The sequence below is a fragment of the Schistocerca nitens genome, chromosome 4 (assembly GCF_023898315.1).
Source record: "Schistocerca nitens isolate TAMUIC-IGC-003100 chromosome 4, iqSchNite1.1, whole genome shotgun sequence".
NCBI lineage: Eukaryota > Metazoa > Arthropoda > Insecta > Orthoptera > Acrididae > Schistocerca > Schistocerca nitens.
Genome location: NC_064617.1, coordinates 412,525,430 through 412,539,721, shown reverse-complemented (window position 1 = coordinate 412,539,721; position 14,292 = coordinate 412,525,430). Strand labels below are relative to the sequence as shown.

General features: G+C 48.8%; 1 protein-coding gene across 1 annotated transcript in view; it reads left to right on the top strand.

Annotated features, from left to right (window-relative positions):
* Nucleotides 1-14,292, top strand: part of LOC126252347 (UNC93-like protein) — a 435,773-nt gene that overhangs the window by 103,727 nt on the left and 317,754 nt on the right. The window contains exon 3 of the mRNA XM_049953237.1: nt 9,093-9,377. Coding sequence (XP_049809194.1) covers nt 9,093-9,377 — 285 coding nt within the window. The remainder of the gene's footprint in view (nt 1-9,092; nt 9,378-14,292) is intronic.

Below are 14,292 nucleotides of genomic sequence, written 5' to 3'. Positions count from 1 at the left end.
GACGTAAAAAAATAAAATCACTTAATCACCTAAGGTCATCCTCATACAATTGTTGTCATGGAACCAAAGCTTTCCTTTGGTGTTCCTGGTCGCGCAGCTCCGTTTTTATGGAATTTTTGTCTCCTTTACTCTTTTGACACCGAATCTTTGGTTGTTTGCCCCATAAGAAGACCTCTGTGTCCACCCAAGAAATAACAGAAGGGATAATGACACGATGACCCCGTCCTGGTCTACTGCTATCTTTCAATGTCACCCTACCTTCTGATTATCGTTTATTCCATGCAAACGCACGCGCACGTGACGTAGTCTGTTCGCCATGCACAGCAGACATTCGCGCATTAATTTTACCTACTGATATTCCTTGTGCTGTCAAAAACAGACTGCACCTCGTTGTCCCTCTTTCCTTACCACCATAGTGAAGTCGCAACCACACACGAATCACTGAACTGCCGTCGAGCAAGTGACGCAGCGATGAACATTCGCTTCCCAATAGAGGGCACTTCTATACACACACCTACCTGCGCTACCAGCGTCCGCGCCATAATTGTTCAATAGCCTGTCTTGCCATCACGTGCCTATCCCATATGTGTCATTGTTGGGAGCCTTCGGACACGGGTAAATAATTGATATTTTTGCTTTCTATCATCTGATGGCGTGTTTGTCAATTTGTCTGTAACCGTTTCCATTCTTTACGGACCTTAAATTTTCCTCATAATACATTTTTTTTTCTTCCAGTATTCTTACCGCATCACCTTATCTGTTGAGAATTAGGGTTTCACACACGTAGAGAATTTTAGGTTTGATAATTGTATTGTACTGTCTAACTTCGTGAGAGTGGACTAAATGTAATGCGTTCTCCCGTATCCTCTCTTGAGTTTCTGAAAAAGAATTCTCTGTGCTCCTTCTGGTCCCATCTGTTTAATGATCTTACTGAGATAACTGAATTGCCCCATTCCTTGGCTTAGCCTATACATAGTGTTTAATTTCCGAATGTTAAGTTTAGCGCAGATAAACTAAGGTTTTCCAAGAGAGGTTTTTAGGCTAGATTTATTAGCTCATTCATTGGGAACATCATACAGTTTTACTGCTGTGATGTAGCTATCCACTAGTACATCCTCTGTGACACATATGCATGAAATCTTAATGATGTGTCGGCAGCTGGGCCAACACCTTGTAGATCGAAGTGGCTGAAAGTGCACGCTAAACTAACGCAGACGGGCGCGAAGTACTGGAACATGAGACTTATTAATGAATAAGAAGAAAAGTACGTAGCTGGAATAAGATACTTAACTTTATTCTCTTGTTGGAATACATCTCTTGAATAGTAGTAAGCTATAAGCACTGATACAAATGGCGCCTTGCTAGGTAGTAGCTATGGAATAAGCTGAAGGCTATTCTATCAGTCTCTCGGCAAATGATAGGAAGACTTGGTAGGTCTGGTCGCAAGCTATGTCGTCCGTACAACTGGGGCGAGGTCTATTCCGTATCTTGTGACCTGCCATGTGGTGGCGCTAGGATTGCGATTACACAGTGGCGACACGCGGGTCCGACTTGTACTACAGGACCGCGGCCGATTTAAGTTACCACCTAGCAAGTGTGGTGTCTAGCGGTGACACCACATTCCTCCCCCGCAAATCGGCGAACGGTCGTGAGATAAGGCTTCCGCCCGCCGTGGGGAGGACCCCATGTTGACGTATGCGATGAGGTGGGGAGCCTAACAACAGGCGAGGCTGTGCCACCCGCACCCGGCCATTCGGTCCGAGGGGAGCTAGGAAACGCCTGCAAACCTAGTCCAGGGTGCACGTCAACATGAGGTGTATGCGCACGGAATGAGACAGAAGGGTCGACCTCCATGTGGTCGGAGCACCCGACGGGCGAAGACGACATCTGGTCCGGAGCGGGCAAGAGGTCCATGGCGGAGGACGGCTGGTCACGGGAAGCGAGCGGCGGCGCGTGACCCAGGGAGGCGCCAGGCGGTTGCAGCGACGCGTCCACTGCGGGCGGCGCCGGCGGCGGCTGCGGCGGCGGCGCGACGCCATGGGGCAAAATGGAAGGCAGCGTCGGCAACACCTGGGGATGAGGCGAGCCAGTAGATGGGTCCCCAAGGCGCTGACCTGACGGCTCCGTCGCTGAAAGCAGACGGGGAGCGGCAGAACCCAGGCGACGACAGAGGCGCAGCTGATTGAGATGCCGACGCACCTCACCAGAGGCCCCCAAAACCAAATACATCGCGCGGCCGAGGCAGCGAAGAATGCGCCCTGCGAGCCAACGCCGTGAACCGCGATAATTGCGATAATAGACAACGTCGCCAAGAGCAAAAGCAGGAGCCTGCCGCTGCACAGGAACCTGATGCGGCGGATGTAGCAAAGACATCAGGGTGCGATGAGATCGACCATGGAGCAATTCAGCCGGCGAGCGACCATCGCGGGGCTGAGAGCGATACGAAGACAAAAAGAGCAACAAAGCGTCCTCCCGAGAATGCGACTCTTTCAATTTCAACATCTGGGACTTGGAAGTCCGGACCAATCGTTCAGCGGCACCGTTTGACTGAGGCGAAAACGGCGCGGACGTCAGATGTTGAATACCATTGGCCTTGCAGAATGACTGAAATTCTGCGGACATGAATTGTGGGCCATTGTCGGAAACAAGAGTCTGCGGAAGACCTTCAATGCAAAAGATAGCAGACAAGGCTTGGATTGTGGCAGAAGACGTCGTGGAAGACATCCGGACAACAAAAGGAAAATTACTGAAAGCATCGACCACAACCAACCATCGAGCATTCCAGAATGGACCAGCAAAATCGATGTGCAAGCGTTGCCAAGGGGAAGTGGCTTTCGGCCATGCAAAGAATTTCCGCGGCGGTGCGGATTGGTGTTCGGCACACGCCACGCAAGAGAAGCACATATTCGTAATCGCAGCATCGATTCCGAACCAAGTACAGTGCTGACGAGCAAGTTGTTTCGTACGCACTATACCCCAATGTCCTTGGTGAAGAAGCTTTAAGACAGAGGACTGCAACGAACGTGGGACCACGACTCGGGATTGATCATTATCAGAACGCAACAACAAAACACCACGTCGTACAAAAAGTCTCTCCTTGTGAGCAAAAAAACGGCGAACCAAAGGATCCTCGATCCGTGACTTTGACAAGGGCCATTGCGTAGCAACAAAACGCAAAACAGTAGCAAGGACAGGGTCAGCAGCTGTGGCTGTAGCTACACGACGAAAATCAATCGGAAACGATGCGACCACGTCATCGGCTTCCGAATCAATGAACATGCAAGCAAGTTCGGAAGAATCGAATGCCTTATCCTCAGCAACAGGCAAACGGGACAACGCATCAGCGTTGCCGTGCTTAGCAGTGGACCGATACCAGATATCGTAGCGGTACTGCGAGAGAAAAAGTGACCAGCGAATGAATTTCTGCGCTGTACGTGGAGGTACAGGCTTGGTCGGATGAAAAAGCGATGTCAAAGGTTTGTGGTCCGTGATGATGGTAAAGTGACGACCATACAAGAAGTCATGGAACTTGGTAACACCAAACACGAGAGCTAAAGCTTCTTTCTCTATTTGTGAATAATTTCTTTGCGCAGATGAGAGCAATTTTGACGCAAAGGCAATAGGGCGATCATGCGAGCCACCTTTGTGTGCAAGCACAGCACCGATCCCGAAATCCGATGCATCTACCATCAACAAAAGGGGTTTTCGGGGATCGAATGGCGTAAGGCAAGTATTTGAAAGTAACGCCGATTTCAACTGGCGAAAGGCGCGTTCGCATTCCGTCGTCCAGACGAACGGAACACCTTTACGGCGTAAGCGATGAAGCGGAGCTGAAATGGAAGAAGCATTGCGCAAAATTATGATAATAATTTATTTTACCCAACACACTCTGTAGCTGTTTCAAATCTTGCGGAGCAGGTAAGTCCTGTATGGCACGGAGGTGCTCTGGACTCGGATGTATACCTTGGGCATTTATGACATGCCCCAGGTAGGGTAAGTCCCGAGCAAAGAACACACATTTGTCCTTTCTCAAGCGAAGACCATTCTGACGCAATACCTGAAATAATGTTCGGAGATTTTGCAAATGTTCGGCTTCTGTCTGTCCGGAGATCACAATATCGTCCAGATAGTTCGCAGCAGTAGGGACCGACGCACACACAGTTTGTAAATATTGCTGAAACAAAGCAGGGGCGGATGCACACCCGAATGGCAGTCTTTTGAAGCGATACAAGCCAAGATGCGTGTTTACCACCAAGACGCGCTGGGATTCGTCGTCCACAGGTATTTGCAAGTACGCATCTGCAAGGTCCAATTTGGAAAAATATATTCCCGGGCACAGTTTGTCAAAAAGATCGTCCGGGCGGGGCAAAGGAAAAGTAGCAGTCACAAGTTGTGGATTCACAGTTGCCTTGAAGTCCACACAAAGTCTCAGTTTTCCGGAAGGTTTTGGCAAAATTACTAAGGGCGAGGCCCAGAGAGAAGCCTGCACTCGTTCAATGACACCTTGAGATTCTAAATCGGCCAATGTTCTTGCGACCTCATCACGCAATGCGTGGGGAACATTGCGCGCTCTGAAAAATTTCGGTTGCGCGTTGTCTTTCAATTCCAAATGTGCAGCATAGTTCTTAGCGCAACCAAGGCCCGGTGCAAAAATGTCTGCAAATTCTTCACAAAGACTAGAAACACTGGCGGAAGGCACAGTCTGATTCACTGATAGGACCTGATTTACTATAGACAAATTAAACAATTGAAACAAATCTAAACCAAACAAGTTCACTGCACTAGAAGAACGAAGAACGTAAAATGATACAAGTTTTGTTTGTCCCTTGTATGTTGCAAGAAGGCTGCACTGTCCTAACACAGGGATCTGCTGTCCCGAGTAACCAGTTAACTTAACATTTGCGGCACGCAATGGCGGTTTGCCCAGTTGTTTGTACGTGTCTTGATTAATCAATGAAACTGCAGCACCGGTATCGAGCTGGAATGGGATCACTTTGCCTTCAAAGTCTAAGTCCACAAAAAGTTTATTGTCCTGCTGACGACAAGAGCGACTGTCACGTGCAATTTGAACTGATACAGGTACAGAAGCACTTGCTACTTTACGGGATTTCCTGCGACGTCGACACACACTTTGGGTGGGACGAACACAGTCACTGTTAGCTAAATTGTCACTGGACGGGTGGGAATGAACTACATTAATGTCCATGGGCGAAGGTCCACGAGCCTGATTGTCCTGGGTGCGATTCCGGCGCGAAGCAAAAGGCCTGGAATTATCGCGATTGTCTGATCTAAGCTTTTTCTGGCAAACACTTTGAACATGTCCCTTCTTTTGACAGTAAAAGCAAATAGCTTGGCGTGACGGGCAATTTTCACGCGAATGTCTAGTTGCACACCGCGGGCATGATTTCACTGCAGTTGCTTGCTTACGCGGCGCACGTGTTTGCGAGCGCGGCTGCGACGGGCGCGAGGGCCGCTTAGCGTCCCGTGCAGCGGGCCCTGCGGGCCGATTAATGTGACACACTGCTGGCGAAGTTTCAAATGAGTCCTGAGCAAAGTCAAGTGTGTCTTGCCTATCCAATATGTCTATCACTTGTTGAAGGGAGGGATTTACGAGTTTCAAAATCTGTTCCCGTATGCGAACATCAGAAACGTTCTGCGCTATTGCATCACGCACCATTGTATCGGAATATGGGAGGCCACATTCACAGGCAAACGCGCAGTCTCTAGTAAGGCCTTGCAAAGTTGCAACCCACTCCCTATTAGTCTGACCGGCCGTACGTTTTGTACGAAAGAACGTATACCGTTTTGCAACTACATTTACTGTTTCTTTGAAATAGGCATCTAAAGCCGACAAAATTTCCTCGTAGGTCAGAGTTGCTACGTCGCGTCGGGGAAACAAATTCACTATCACCCGGTAGGTAGACACACCGACACAAGAAAGCAAAAACGGCTGCCGCTCTTTACCTTGAATTCTGTATGCGGCTAGGTGAAACCGGAACTGGCTGGCCCACTCAGTCCAGGTTTCGCACGTGGCCTCAAAGGGCCTAAATGGCGGTGCGACAGCGTTGTGTGGCTGCGGTAACGATGAAGCGGCGGCTGCCGCATCTGTTTGCAGCGCACGTTGACCCTGGACGAGCTGTCCAAGGGCTTCCAATAACGCCTGCGTCTGCTGATTCTGCAAGCGAAAAAATTCGGACAGTACATCTGGAGATTGTGGCGAAGCCATGACACAAGCAAATCAGAGCACAAAAAGGGAAAAAGAACAAATCAGTCCAAAGCAGAATAAACACTTTCTCTCGTCGCCATGTGATGTGTCGGCAGCTGGGCCAACACCTTGTAGATCGAAGTGGCTGAAAGTGCACGCTAAACTAACGCAGACGGGCGCGAAGTACTGGAACATGAGACTTATTAATGAATAAGAAGAAAAGTACGTAGCTGGAATAAGATACTTAACTTTATTCTCTTGTTGGAATACATCTCTTGAATAGTAGTAAGCTATAAGCACTGATACAAATGGCGCCTTGCTAGGTAGTAGCTATGGAATAAGCTGAAGGCTATTCTATCAGTCTCTCGGCAAATGATAGGAAGACTTGGTAGGTCTGGTCGCAAGCTATGTCGTCCGTACAACTGGGGCGAGGTCTATTCCGTATCTTGTGACCTGCCATGTGGTGGCGCTAGGATTGCGATTACACAGTGGCGACACGCGGGTCCGACTTGTACTACAGGACCGCGGCCGATTTAAGTTACCACCTAGCAAGTGTGGTGTCTAGCGGTGACACCACACTTAATGTCATCTTTTGTCCATGGAAGCTGAGTAGGTTTTTTAAATTATTTTTTTTCGTTCCCTGATGACTTCATCTAAGATAAGACTGAAGAGGAGTGGTGAGAGCCCAATAGTAGTTTTATTTGCAAAAGGCACTGATTTTTGCTCCTTAAATTTTATTTTTGGTTTATTGTCGTGTGTGATTGCTTGACAAGGCTTATTGTTTTCGGAGATGCTCCCTGCCCTTGTGGGATGTGAAAAGGATACTGTCAGCCAATCGAATCATATATCCTCTTTAGGTCGACGAAAATGGAGATAACTGGGCTGTTTCAGGCTGGCGTATACGCTCACCGGACAAAAAATTAGTTAGTCGTGGAGAAATTATTACATGCATATTTTAACACCGTGTAATTCTGCCACTGGACTTATTTTCGCATTTAGGGTCTTCCGGTCCGTGCCCATACATTTATCTCAATAGTGGTATGACGATGCGACAGTCTATTTTAGGCGACTTTCTTGTCATTTTTGACTGTATGTGGTTAAGGACAACTCAACACCAGACTCCGAGCCGAGAAAATATCCGACTATGGTGGGAATCGAACCAGGGAACCATCCGTTACTAAGGCAGAAGTCTCTGAACTTGATAATGCTTGGGTTCCGTTAGGAAGTGGGTCTGAAAGGTTGTTCACGTACGTGACATCAAGGTGAAACCACTCACTGAAGCTTTGCTCGCGGAATTCCACAAAATTGAGGTGATACTTATGCCGTTGGTCTACTCTCTGTTCCAGCATCTCTCTCAAACCTTCTATGGGGATTCAAGTAAGTGATTTTGTAGACCAATGAAGATGTAAAAGGGTGAGGGAGTGTTCAGAAAACAAGCCACATATTCTTACAAACCGATACATTCTGCTACTGTGGTCTTGAAAAACATCAAACATGCTGGTTCTTATTGGTGATCATCTCAGTGAGCGGGCCAATTAACGAGAAGAAAAATATCCCCAATACAGTGCAGATCCATCTCCGGCCTGCACTAGATCTTCTACACATTCAGGAAGAAATGACCGAGCGAGGTGGCGCAGTGGTTAGACATTGGACTCGCATTCGGGAGGACGACGGTTCAATCCCGCGTCCGGCCATCCTCATTTAGGTTTCCCGTGTTTACCCTAACTCGCTCCAGGCAAATGCCGGGATGGTTCCTTTCAGAGGGCACGGCCGACTACCTTCCCCGTCCTTCCCTAATCCGATGAGACCGATGACCTCGCTGTCTGGTCTCCTTCCCCAAACAACCCAACCCAACCTTCAGGAAGAAATGTTCCATTTGGCGTTCGATGCACTCGACGACATGCAAAAACGTGATTTGTCATAACACATAACACTCCAGCAGTGAGCTAGTGTCCACTTTCGATGGTTTCTTGCCTGCGTGAGTAACGGATTCTTGCGACTCCTGGCGTTCATTGCATCCATTTACCGTCACAATGTTTTCTCGATAGCATCTAGGACCTTCATTCACTGATTGCAGCAATTAATGTCGGATTTGGAAGCGATTTTGCTTCACAAGCCGTGAAACGCTAGTCCCTCTCAGTCAGGATCTTCTTCCGACCACAATTCTGACGTTGTGTTTCGGAGCACGTGTCTTACGCCATTCCGTGTAGACGCATTGAACAATCAGCCGCGAAACAGCAACTACTCCAGCAACTTCACACAACACATGCCCATGGGCACGGCAAAACACGATTACTCCTTTTTGCCGCTCTGTCACGTCCTTACATTTATCCATGTCTGCTTCCGTATGCTTACGCAGACGCAGACGCTCGTGCGGTTGAGCACGTGACTCGATCACTGCGCCATCTGTAAAGGCTTAAGTATTCATCTGTGCCTGCGCAGAGAGGTGACAAATTTTTTTTCAAAAATGGCTCTGCGCACTATGGGACATAACATCCGAGGTCATCAGTCCCCTGGAACTAAGAACTACTTAAACCTACCTAACCTAAGGACATCACACACATCCATGCCCGAGGCAGGATTCGAATCTGCGACAGTAGCAGCAGCGCCGTTCCGGACGGAGGTACCTAGAACCGCTCGGCCACAACGGCCGGCACTAATTTTTTGTCCTGTGGGCTTACAACAGTATTGGCATTAAGCTAAATATCTATTCTACGCATCCGCTTGGTATTCGCTGGTATAATGTTCAAGCAGTGCTTTTGTTCTTCGAATACCTTGTATGTAACCTGTTGTTAATTACATCTGTCCTGTCCTCTGTCTTGTGGGATCAGGTGTGTGACTGCGCACTTCCCCTCTTGTGGCAGTTACGAGCCTCTTACGTTTACAGCCTACTATCAAACAACCACGCACAAGACCAAGGGTCGAAGAAGCCCTCGCTGACGGGCGACTGCGGCGGGAAACCGGGGCCGCTGAGTGCCGCCGACCGCCGGCGGGTGCTGCGCAACCTGGTGGCGCTGAGCGCGGCCTACATGATGCACTTCACCGCCTTCGTGGGCGCCACCAACCTGCAGAGCTCCATCAACAAGGCGGACGGCCTGGGCACTGTGTCGCTCGCGGCCGTCTACGCGGCGCTCGTCTTCTCCACTGTCTTCCTCTCGGTCACGGCCATACAGTAAGTATAGTCCGCGCAAAATTCTGTGGGCGCTAGATACGCAGTCGGCTGGGGAAGCATGGGGAGAGCGGCAGTGGTAGGGGATCGCTCGGAGCACTGTAGGGGAATCGCCTAGTTCCGAAGTGTCGTTCTAAACTGAAGCCTACGCCCACATTTTTTGTAACTATTAAGTGTAAATATTAACTGCGTAAATATTAAGTGCGTCCCCTCCACGCCACCACATGCATGGTGACCATTCAAAAAGATCTACTTCACGTATCCAAGGTTCTCTGGTGTCCAGCCGGATCCGATCGTCGAAGTTCCACAGATTTTGCCAACGGAACTCAAACACCTCGAGACCGTGTTCCGCAAGAATGGGTATGGCAACCGCCAAATCCAAAGGGCCTTCCGACAACAAAAGTGCAGCAAGAACCGAGATGAAGAACAACCCGAAGAAGAAAAGCAAGCTCTGGCCTTTCTGCCGTTTACTGGCAACGTGTCGTCAAAGATAGGGAGACTGTTAAGGCGACACAAGATTGACACAGTCTTCCGACCACCAGAAAAGATTCGTGACCTACTAGGAACGGCAAAAGATGTGGTAGGCCTTAATAAAGCGGGAGTATACGAAATCTCGCGCGGCTGTGGCAAATCCTACATCGGCCAAACAGTTCGCACGGTCGAGGACCGATGCAAGGAACACGAACGTCCCACCCGCTTATGCCAACCCAGCCATTCGGCCCTAGCAGAACACTGCATTGAAACCGGACACACAGCGATATTTGTAGAGACAAAAATCCTGACGGCCACAAGTGCCTACTGGGACAGTATCTACAAGGAGCCCACAGAAATTCGCGTAACAGATAACCTCATCAACAGGGACACCGGGTTCCAACTTATAAAGGCCTGAAAACCATTATTAAACACCATCAAAAAGCAACGGCGGGAGCGGACGCAAGATCCTTCCGTCACGGCGGACGGAGATGAACTGCGCCTACCACCGGGCGTGGCTGCAGCTACCTCCCCCCCCCCCCCCTCCCGCCACGCGGCGCTCCGTCCGCCGTCCGCGCTGGGGTACGACCCGGGACCCCGCGGACATAAATAAATACCAGACTGATCATTCCATCAGCACCACCTGATGATGGCGGAACGGTTATTCGCCCAAATATCGTGGAACTTCGACGATCGGATCCGGCTGGACACCCGAGAAACTTGGGTACAGCACATTCGCCGGGAAAGCCTCAGATCACATATCTACTATCACTTCTGCCATCGTCAGTACCTAAAAAGAACTCCGCCGAAAATGCGACGATCTATTTTCAGCTGACCTGTTAACCATTCGTAGCTTTCAGAGAAGCACCACGAGTGCGCGAATTCTGTGCAAAACCTATATTTTTCTCTGGTTTCCATGCCAAAATTTGCTTCTCTTCCCAAGCGCAACGGGGTTTACACTGTCTCACCTCATTAACATGTTGTGTAGACACAGTTGGGACAGAATTCCGAAACAATGATTTATTAAGTTGACATACTGAGGAATTGTGGAAAATTAAAGTCAGTAACTTATGAAAAAGCAGATCGTAGGTAAAAAAAAGGTGTAATGTCTTCAGATATGTTTTTCCAAATCCCATACCATTTCTCATTTCACCAGCTGTTGATGGCTCTTAAAAATTACATTTCTCATTTCGATAGATGAAACCGTTTATCAAATATGAGAAATGTTGTGGACATTTCATCTGGCTTTATCGCTGGCGCGGCGCGATCGTAAATCAGTGTGCTACATCAGATCAGTTTTTTCGAGATTAATGACACATAGATACTTCTACTCACGTCTAAAGAAAAACACAATATGTTAGCTAAATTTCATACGCGACAACATATTATGTGATATGCACCAAAGCTTTTACCCCCTACAGTTCCCTCTAGTACTATGGAATTTTTTCAGTAACGTCTTAACAAATGTTCTAACGTTTTCTCCCATCCATTGTTGGTGTTTTAATATGTTCCTTTCTACGCCGATTCTGTGCGAACCCTTTCAAATGGTTCAAATGGCTCTGAGCACTATGGGACTTAACTTCTGAGCTCATCAGTCCCCTACAACTTAGAACTACTTAAACCTAACTAACCTAAGGACATCACACACATCCATGCCCGAGGCAGGATTCGAACCTGCGACCTGTAGCGGTCGCGCGGTTCCAGACTGTAGCGCCTAGAACCGCTCTGCCACACCGGCCGGCCCGAACTATTTCCTTTCTTATTATTCCACATAATTTCCAAGATCCTTCTATAGCATCACATCTCAAACATTGAAATTCTGTTCTGTTCCGGTTTTGCACAGTCCGTGATTTACTTCCACACAATGCTGCGCTCCAGCCCGGGCAGCGGAGTACGTTAATTCGCCTCTTCCGCGATCAATGGAGGCGTGTTGAGCGTGGGTGTGCAGGCCAGCCTGGATGTGGGTTTTAAGCGGTTTTCCACATCCAAGTAGGCATGTACGTCTTACAAGGGGCTCACCAAACTTGTTAATAACGGATTTCGATGAGTCGTAGGTATGTTGTAGAGGGCGCTGTTGTGATTACTTTGCCAGCGGATTTTCTTGAGATGTTCCCTAGATACCGAGAAAATCTGTGCCGAAGTTTCCTACGTAACCATTATACCTGTAATGCTAGAACTGTTACGGCCAAGCGGAAGTAACTGAGCGGCTGACGTTCAGGCTGTCGAGCTGACGGTACACCTTCAAATCCCATTTGTGCTTTTATTTTTCAATGTCAGCGTACAGAATATCATTAAATAGTACGTGTCACGCAAAATTGCTCAAAGATAGTAATTTTCGGTGTAGTAATGTCATTAGTACACCAATCATTAAAGCAAACTTTCAGCAACCTGAGTCTCGTTCGAAGTTCGTAGTTAAAATGACAAATACACTCCTGGAAATTGAAATAAGAACACGGTGAATTCATTGTCCCAGGAAGAGGGAAACTTTATTGACACATTCCTGGGGTCAGATACATCACATGATCACACTGACAGAACCACAGGCACATCGACACAGGCAACAGAGCATGCACAATGTCGGCACTAGTACAGTGTATATCCACCTTTCGCAGCAATGCAGGCTGCTATTCTCCCATGGAGACGATCGTAGAGATGCTGGATGTAGTCCTGTGGAACGGCTTGCCATGCCATTTCCACCTGGCGCCTCAGTTGGACCAGCGTTCGTGCTGGACGTGCAGACCGCGTGAGACGACGCTTCATCCAGTCCCAAACATGCTCAATGGGGGACAGATTCGGAGATCTTGCTGGCCAGGGTAGTTGACTTACACCTTCTAGAGCACGTTGGGTGGCACGGGATACATGCGGACGTGCATTGTCCTGTTGGAACAACAAGTTCCCTTGCCGGTCTAGGAATGGTAGAACGATGGGTTCGATGACGGTTTGGATGTACCGTGCACTATTCAGTGTCCCCTCGACGATCACCAGTGGTGTACGGCCAGTGTAGGAGATCGCTCCCCACACCATGATGCCGGGTGTTGGCCCTGTGTGCCTCAGTCGTATGCAGTCCTGATTGTGGCGCTCACCTGCACGGCGCCAAACACGCATACGACCATCATTGGCACCAAGGCAGAAGCGACTCTCATCGCTGAAGACGACACGTCTCCATTCGTCCCTCCATTCACGCCTGTCGCGACATCACTGGAGGCGGGCTGCACGATGTTGGGGCGTGAGGGGAAGACGGCCTAACGGTGTGCGGGACCGTAGCCCAGCTTCATGGAGACGGTTGCGAATGGTCCTCGCCGATACCCCAGGAGCAACATTGTCCATAATTTGCTGGGAAGTGGCGGTGCGGTCCCCTACGGCACTGCGTAGGATCCTACGGTCTTGGCGTGCATCCGTGCGTCGCTGCGGCCCGGTCCCAGGTCGACGGGCACGTGCACCTTCCGCCGACCACTGGCGACAACATCGATGTACTGTGGAAACCTCACGCCCCACGTGTTGAGCAATTCGGCGGTACGTCCACCCGGCCTCCCGCATGCCCACTATACGCCCTCGCTCAAAGTCCGTCAACTGCACATACGGTTCACGTCCACGCTGTCGCGGCATGCTACCAGTGTTAAAGACTGCGATGGAGCTCCGTATGCCACGGCAAACTGGCTGACACTGACGGCGGCGGTGCACAAATGCTGCGCAGCTAGCACCATTCGACGGCCAACACCGCGGTTCCTGGTGTGTCCGCTGTGCCGTGCGTGTGATCATTGCTTGTACAGCCCTCTCGCAGTGTTCGGAGCAAGTATGGTGGGTCTGACACACCGGTGTCAATGTGTTCTTTTTTCAATTTCCAGGAGTGTATTTGGATGATGATCGCTTGATTCTTGGGGAGAGCAGACTGATCAGAAATTTCACCGTAAAATGTTTGTAGATTTAAGAAAAGGAAGTAACTGCACTGTCATAATCATTTCACCCTTATGTACTCCACTTCGCCAATCACGTGAAGCTTAGTTTTACAGGCACGTCAAGTTTTACACAAAAAATTGAAAATGCTCCCAAGTTTATGATGACTAATACAAAATCGCTTCGATGGAAGATTCCATAAAAATGCATTCCTTAAATCTACGTCAGTATACTGCGCCTGCTTGCATAGCTAAATACGCGTCCTTCGCATTAAAGTTGATCGAAGAAAGAACGAACTTTTTGAATTGAAACGAACTGTGTTTTCCGATTTCGCTCCTGAGTAATCACTGTGCTAGCAAGGCAGTGGCTTTCATTAAACGTGCGTGTTGTTCTATGAAGTTTTGTTTCGGCTGACGGTACAACAAATACCGTTAGATGTAGCACAGCAAGCGGTGTAAATTTTACCGGGTAAGACGATCTGTAATATTTTCTGTAAAGAACGTAACAAACATTTGAAGAATATTTGCTGTAATTGCTGACGTATTAATGAAAT